This window comes from Biomphalaria glabrata, chromosome 8 (assembly GCF_947242115.1).
Source record: "Biomphalaria glabrata chromosome 8, xgBioGlab47.1, whole genome shotgun sequence".
Taxonomy (NCBI): domain Eukaryota; kingdom Metazoa; phylum Mollusca; class Gastropoda; family Planorbidae; genus Biomphalaria; species Biomphalaria glabrata.
This window is the reverse complement of record NC_074718.1, coordinates 4,417,885-4,426,192: the sequence shown is the minus strand read 5'-3', so window position 1 is coordinate 4,426,192 and position 8,308 is coordinate 4,417,885. Positions and strand designations below refer to the sequence as shown.

Below are 8,308 nucleotides of genomic sequence, written 5' to 3'. Positions count from 1 at the left end.
AAAAAATAAAAAAATAAAAATAGTACGGTGCTAAATACAAACAGTTAATAGATGAGTGTACAGCCAGAGTAGAGAGTCGGAGCAAGACAGCTGAAACTTGTACTGAAGAACCCATTAACTTTTTACATTGTGTAGATCATTGTGCATCAAATTGTATATTTTCCAACTTGAAGTAGTCTACACTGAACAGATGTAGTAAGTTGATCAAGAATTTTGTGTTGTTCAAGTTCTGCTTGATAAATATCTCTGTTGAATAACTAGATTGATTGAAAGAACTAGTTTTTAATAGATTAAAAACAATTTGTGATATCAGTATAAACATGAATCTGGCTCGTATACTAGGAATTTTTTCAATGGTCAAGTCATCATTGGAATAGAATTGTACTGACTGTTGTATTATTGATGCATTAAAATGATTTTTTAAAAGATTAAACTATAAGGTTTGAAAAAAAAAAAAAAAAAAAAAAAAAATAAATAAATAGTAACTCTATTATTCTCATCGTCATACTGTACACTACTCAAAAGGGGAGCTAATACAGAACTGTTTTGGAGAGACCGAAGCCTCCTTCCGCCCAAGTAAGAAGAGGGAACACAGCGGGCTCTGTGTTACCTTTTTAACGAGAGAACGAGACGCCCCTGCCTGCTAACTGCTATGAATAAAATAAAATTAACCTATCCGTCGATTGCTTATTGATAATTAATTATTTTGTTTTTATATCGAATAAGTGAAATAACTTTTACATTATCGTAGGACATGGTTGTGAATGAAGAGTTCTTCCCCTTATATAAACATATAATTTGCTAGTTTTTGTTTTGTTTTGTTTTTGTTTTTTTATTTACTCAATAGTTTTTGAGAATTCTGTGGAGACAAAGTAACAGTCACATGGCACATGCCTTCACTTTTATTAAAATATTTACATTTCTATGCAAAATTAGGATTCGAACCCAAGCCAAGAAAAAAAAAGTGTATGTGCTATATTTTCCTCTACGACTCAATAATATCAGAAAGACAGGAGGCGACTTTGATAAGGGAGGTAATCGCGTTTTTTGAAATAAATAAAATGATGTAACAATAAGTCATATTACTTCCCTTAGAAAGAGACTCCACATTGAGAAGTCTGTAAGTAAGTCCATTGACCCTTGGGCACACCACATCACCAAATCTAAGTAACTGGAAGTAGAATGTGCACTGGAAGCCTCAGTCTTCTTCAGAAGACGCAATAAAATGAGGTAACTAATGTTAAAATCAGATATTGTGCCTGTGACGTTTATAAGTTTGTAAAACACACACACACACACTTTGATCACCACCACTTTAAAACATCGCAAACTTTGAGCCACACTGTCTACATTCAAGCCGTTGAAAGCACAACCAGCTGGTCCTCTTCGTGGGCCTGGATTACAATGGCCATCTGTGTAGTACACGCTATGGACTGTCGTAAGGTGGTCTCATAGGTCTCGGGTTCAAATGACCATCTGTGTAGTACACGCTATGGACTGTCGTAAGGTGGTCTCGTAGGTCTCGGGTTCAAATGGCCATCTGTGTAGTACACGCTATGGACTGTCGTAAGGTGGTCTCATAGGTCTCGGGTTCAAATGACCATCTGTGTAGTACACGCTATGGACTGTCGTAAGGTGGTCTCGTAGGTCTCGGGCCAATAATACAATATGCCTCCTCTGATTGGGACCCCTGAACTCAAGAAAACATTAAGAAACTGGAACAGACACAAAATAGAGCAGTGAGATTCATAACAAACGAATATTCACATTTGACTAGAGTAACACCTTTAGTAAAATCACTAAATTTAGAAAGCCTTCAGGATAGAAGACTTAAAAGTAAAGTAGCAATCATACATAAAACACTGAACCACAATCTTCAAATACAAAAACAAAATTTAATAAAATACTCTGAAAGACACAAAGATAAAGGCACATTTCTCGTCCCATTTGCTAGGACAAATTTGTACAAGTGCTCCTTCTTCCCTAGTGCTATTAGAGCATGGAATGGGTTGCCTGAGCTAGCCAGGAGAACCAGTGACTTGGCAGAATTTAAGTCATTGGTTAATATGCATGACTAAATGCATGACGCGTAGGACGTAATCATCTTCTCTTTTGAAGTAACGTCTGTATTATATAAGATAAGATAAGATAAACCCTGCCCGCCGACATGCTCGTGGTACGGCGGGAGGTTGAGGCGAGATGTAATTATCTTCAAAACCTGAAGGAACAAGATAACAGTTGTAATGAAGGTTTGGGGATGTTACGGCACCATTTGCGGTGATATCCAAAGAAGACTACCCAAAAATTATCCAGCAGAATGTCCAAGAATGAAATAAAAACTGTCAAATAATCTCGCTAAAAATAAGTTCTTATTTTGTCTGAGTAAAAAATATTGCAAAATCATCTGTTCGGCTAAGGAAAAGACCTTTCGTTCTGTTCTTGCAGATCAGTTTTAAAATTCAGGTTTGGTTTGGTCGAAAGTTCTGGTTCGTTTCCCATTTCTACAAAGGACTCTTCATTCAGACTCTTTAAATCAGTGACGCCCAGCCTTGGTCGACCTGCGGGCCATTTCAATTTCCAACACTCGTGTCGCGGTCCACATCAACGAAAAAGTTAAAAAAAAAGAAATTAAATTAAACCTGAAACTATTTGATGAGAAACCCGTGGATCTAGTATCCGTAGCTTTACAATCTTTTATTCGTAGATCAAATCAAGAATGCCGCCATATTTGTTTCATAATGCCGTTTATATGTTGCTGTTTTTAAACAGTTACACTTTCTTTATAAAACAGACATGTTGGCTTATGATCATGTTTCATCAAAAAAAAGTAATAATCCGTTCACCTTTTCCTGGTACCAATCGATCAGAGAAATAGTGAGGGTAAAGACACATTTTTCAACCTTTTTTTTTTTTTGTTGAGGCGGAGGGGAGTTCTCTACACTTTGTGCCGACGTTTTGGCGGGCCGGATGAAACCACTTCGCGTGCCGGATGTGGCCCGCGGGCCGTATTTTGGGCATCACTGCTTTAAATTATCTGATGCATTACAAAATGCTAGTGGCTTGGTTCATTTGTATCATTATTGGAGCGTTGGGGATTTCTAAAGGGAAGCAATTCGCGTTTACATCCAACTTCCTAGAAATTCCTATCGTTAAACAAATATTTTAAATAAATAACGCAATATTTCAAATGTACAACTAAAAAAAGAAAAACAACATAAAAATCCAACATAATAATCTCCATGTAAGTGTTAATAATAGTTTATCTTCAAAACAAGTGTAAAATTTATCTTTTTTAAACCTTTTGTAATTCAATGAACATTATAATAATTATCAAGAAGGACGACATTGTTTTATTATTATCCTGTTCTTAACCTTTTAATATTAATTATTGTGGAAAACTAGAACAATTGTTGCACAATTTGAATACACAATTTGAATAGTGAAGTTAATAAAAATGTATTGTTTTCTAGATCTAGACACTATAGACTATTATGGCTACATAGTTAGTGAAAGGTGGCTTGTAGACTAAACAAGACAAAAAACTTTCCAAAGACCCAACCATCTTACAAGCTGCATGCTGTCCACTTGGATTTCACTTCAAGGTACTGGAACAACTTTGATGACGTAATTGCTGAAAAGTTTCAAGGATGGGCTTTCTTTGAATCCAATGACGTCTATGTCAAGAGGCAATTTTTATGTTTTCCTTTTATATACGACTAGGACAAGATTCATATTGTTTGTTACAACGGAGTCATCAAGTTTGGAAAGAGTTTATCACAGTCTTCTGAAGGTAGCTACGAGTATGCCATGAATCTGATTGATGCCCAAATTTACCTCTTGCCAATATGTCTGCAAATCAAATTCCGAGACAAGAGGAAAAAGTATATCATCATGGCATTTAATGACATATATAACAAAGAAGTGAAAAAAAGAAAACACTATTACATGTGTAGGATTACTTACTTTCTTCTGTTTCATCATGCCAGATGGAGAAACTTGAAGGTTACAAATACATGATTAGAACACTGAAAGTTCAAAAGCAAGAAAAGTTCCGAGAGAAGGAAATGTATCTCTGTGACAGAATCAAGTATCTCCACAGAGTACAAACAAACCATGTAACCCAGACAACAAAGCTTCCTTGCAGACACCTTTACAAATATATTTTAGAGGACGCCAGAAAGACTCCAGCGCCAAGCAGGCATAGTGGGCACTATCTCCACCTGAGATGTCAAGCCAGACGAAAGAGTTTAGTAGACTGTATTTGCTATTATACATGTTGGTGCTGATAGAAAATAATGAAAATCCCTAATGAGTAAACAAAATTTTTTTTTTCGCTCAGAACAATTAATGTGACTATGAATAAGACATTTTTTTTAGAGGTTTTACTTTTTTTCTCCAAATAATTAGAATCTATGACAATTTATTTTTGTGAATTATTTTTGTGTAGTTTTAAAATGAGTGCAAATGAATAAGAATTCTGAAAAGTGTGTGCATCTTGCATTATTTTAATGACCTTATATATGATAGCAGTTACATAACAAATTGTACAAAATGAAACAAAAAGGTATTAGTTCTAATGTACCCTAATCTAATTATGGTAAACATATTAGCTAGTGTCTCTACATATAGGCTACATGCATGTTTAGATTCTAAAACATGTACATAGTGAAATCATTAAACTATTTCATAGCTATTTTCTAAAAGTTCCTATCCTAATGAAATGCATCTATAACTTGTGCTTCTTGTAAATAATTAGAATCTAGCACCAATTCTGTATGCTGAATGATTACAAGTGAAATATGTAGATATGTACCAATCAGTATACATTTTGTTATATTCATTATACTAAACTAATTTTTATTTTAAAAAAAATGTAATATTTTGTAATTAAAAGATGTACATTAAACAGAACAGTGATGTAAAATAAAAAATTATTTACAAGAACATATTTAAATAAAATCACAAACTATATGGATGGCCAGGAGAAGTTTTGTTTGATGTGTGCCAAAAGATGGAATGGAAAAAGAGAACTTCTTGTTCAAATCGCCTGAAATGAACCGAATGTCTAGATCTAATTTTCAATGTCACATGATCACAGCAAACTAAACAAATTCAGCAGTTGTGATTATCGTTTGATTTTAAGTCTAAACCTTCAACTCCCCCCCCCCTCCAGTTTCCAATTGTAAATCTCAATGATTCAGTTTAAAAAAATGGAGCAAGCATACTAAAGACTAACAGTCACAAGAAGTGCACATTGTTGACTGGATGGATAGTGCCAGACTTACCTGGACTCTGTTATTGTATACCCAAGTCTCTCGTATTTGTTTATAACTGTGACCACTGGGCACAACAAGTAATGCAGATGTCTGAAGAGCATTTCAATATCTCCCTTTTCTCCCCCAATATTTTTTCATTACACTTACATTACATAGCCTGTAATCTTTTGAAACGTGTGTATGTCTCAAATGTACTGAATGAAAAAGCACTGGCTTTCAATGTTATTTGATTTCTTTTTAATTAGCATGTTTTGTTTGTAAAATGTTTTATGTTTCGGATGTTCCTTCAGAGTTGAAGATAGTTTACTTCCTAGTCCAAACCTCCCGCAGGACGACGGGGGATGGGAGCGGGCTGGGTTTGAACTCTCGACCGTCAATAAATCCGAACGACAGTCCAGCGATCAAACCGCAGGCAGCATCTATTCAAGTCAATCATCACAGTCTCCAAATGACTTTCTTCAACATGTAAATTATCTGTACATTCATCTTTCAAATACAATGTTACTAAAGGTGGACACAACTGTAAGACATAATGAACAGTAGTTAGCAATCTCAATGTCTGAAATAAAAGCTATCTGCCTTTCAAAAAAAAAAAAAAAAGAGAACCTCCTAACATAACCTCATATCTCAACAATCTTCTACATCAAATTGTTACTAAATTATTATTATTTTTTTTTTACATATGTCAAAGTTTTTACTATTGTTAAAAAAAAATTCTCCACCACCATTGTCAATATTGCGCATGCTTGTGCAGTCTACAGAGAAATAATATATTAAAGAGGGGAAGAAAAAGGGGGATAATATTCAAGGGAAAAAAAGTATATATATACACATATATATATAGATACATATAAAATAACTTTCAGTACGACTCTAATTGGTCCCTGTGACCAGCCACAGAGAAATTGTCTCTGAACAGAAACTCCCGATATACTGACTCTAGCAGACAGGATTTCCACCTTGATGATGAGGAAGTAGTTTTCCAAATCTCAAGGAAGGATATAAAAAAAATTGTCATAAAAAGGGAGACAACAAAAGAAACTATATAAATGTTTAAATGCCTTTGTTCGCATAAGTGTGTACACACATAGATGTGTATGCACGTTTGATAGAAGTTAATATAAAGAACTGGGGCAATGTAGCAAAGCACAAAGGAAACAACCATAAGCAATGTAGACAAAGTGTAAAATAATGTGACTACGAGGTTTAAAATGTTTTAATATCATCTAAGTTTCTACTTTCACTCTTTGATTGTTTCTATTTAATTACCTATTGTTGACATTCTCACCACATATATTTTAAGAACCTTAAATTTCAAAAATATTCATTATATCCTATTGGAAAAAACAACGCCATATACAAAGCAATTTAAAACGTTAAAATATTATGACAACCTAAATGTAACTATTTGCATTGCTATATTTTGCAATCATTGTACTTTAAAATGTAAGAACTCAATTTATACGCTTACTAATAAAATATGCATCTTTTGTTCATAAAAAAAAAGCCCAATAAAGAGGCCAATAGCCCAAAAAAAAGAGGCAATGCCCAAAAAATAGACAAAGAAAAGAAGCATAGGCCCAAGGAATCCTATGATGTAAACAGGTATCCGAAAAAAAAAAGAAAAAAAAAATTCTATTACTTTTATTATATTTTTAGGTTAATCACTTTTCAGTTGTTTATGATTTAATACTTGTGAATTATGAGAACTTACAAATAAAAACCTATAAAGATGGCCCATACAAGAGGCACATAAAGCCCAGAAAAGAGGCAAAGAAAAGAGGCCTAAGGCCCAAGGATTCCTATGATGATAAAGCGAGTGTGGTACTGTACTCATCGAATAATTGTAATTTTCTTTTATTACCACACTCGCGATCTAATATTATTGTACAAAAACTTTTTGAAAATTTAGAAAATTAAGAATACGAATCAAGATGATTGGATGTTTTATTTGTATTACTTACGATCGCAAATGAATGCAGCGCATGGTATGATTGTATAATAAGGGAGGCAATTTATAAAAAATATACTCGCTATCTGTAAACTCGTTTACTTCCCATTCCAGATCGGCAACGAATACTTTGAAAGATGATCTGTTGCAGGGGTGGACTTGGTGTCAAATCGGCCTGGGCATTACCATACGATTCGGCCCAAAAACTTAATTGCATATGATATGCATAAAACCGAAAGCTTGTAATATGCCAGCGGGTGTCTCAATATAATACTGTATTTCTACATGGTTAAGGAGGTGCAGACATATACAAAACAATGACATAATCTCCAGAAGTAAATGGAGTAGTGAATGTTCCTGCGTAAAAGTTATAATAAGATTCAGCGACGTTCCTCAATCGTTTGTGCCTAACTGGCAAGGAAATCAGTCATTTTTCTGCATTTTTTTTCCCGAAGATTTCGGAAATTTTGGCTTTTCATCTTTTTTTTTTTTTTTTAACCTTTTCCTTTCGATAATTATATTATTATAGCTTTTATATAGCGCTACTATCATGCTTATAGCATGCTCAGAGCGCTTTTGGTCCAATCTCTTGTGGACCAGTGGGGGGGAGGGGGTATCTAGGTGCCTTTAGGCGCTCAGTAAACACAACTCTGCCCGAGTCGGGTGTCGAACCTCGAGCCCCCTTCTAGGTAGCCAAGCCAAGCAAAGTTCAAGCGCACTTGGCCTCTCGACCACGCTTCCCACAATTATTTCAATAACACTGTTGAACATTTCAAGTCTGTTTGTTGAACATTTCAAGTCTGTCTGATAACACTGTTGAACATTTCAAGTCTGTTTGTTGAACATTTCAAGTCTGTCTGATAACACTGTTGAACATTTCAAGTCTGTTTGTTGAACATTTCAAGTCTGTCTGATAACACTGTTGAACATTTCAAGTCTGTTTGTTGAACATTTCAAGTCTGTCTGATAGCACTGTTGAACATTTCAAGTCTGTCTGATAGCACTGTTGAACATTTCAAGTCTGTCTGATAACACTGTTGAACATTTCAAGTCTGTTTTGATGAACATTTCAAGTCTGTCT

The 8,308-nt window shown here is 34.6% G+C and overlaps 1 protein-coding gene across 1 annotated transcript; it reads left to right on the top strand.

Moving 5' to 3' along the window:
• The first annotated feature begins 3,433 nt into the window (after positions 1 to 3,433).
• LOC129927663 (uncharacterized) lies at positions 3,434 to 4,304 on the top strand. The gene is made up of 2 exons (XM_056037664.1): positions 3,434 to 3,894; positions 3,987 to 4,304. Exons 1-2 carry the CDS (start codon positions 3,808 to 3,810, stop codon positions 4,284 to 4,286), a joined length of 387 nt encoding a protein of 128 aa, XP_055893639.1. The 5' UTR covers positions 3,434 to 3,807; the 3' UTR covers positions 4,287 to 4,304.
• Positions 4,305 to 8,308: the final 4,004 nt, after the last annotated feature.

Coding starts and splice junctions, on each gene's coding strand:
- LOC129927663 (XM_056037664.1), top strand. CDS start 3,808: ATGAATCTGATTGATGCCCAAATTTACCTCTTGCCAATATGTCTGCAA. Junction 3,895..3,986: donor GGAAAAAGTATATCATCATG/GCATTTAATGAC, acceptor TCATCATGCCAG/ATGGAGAAACTTGAAGGTTA.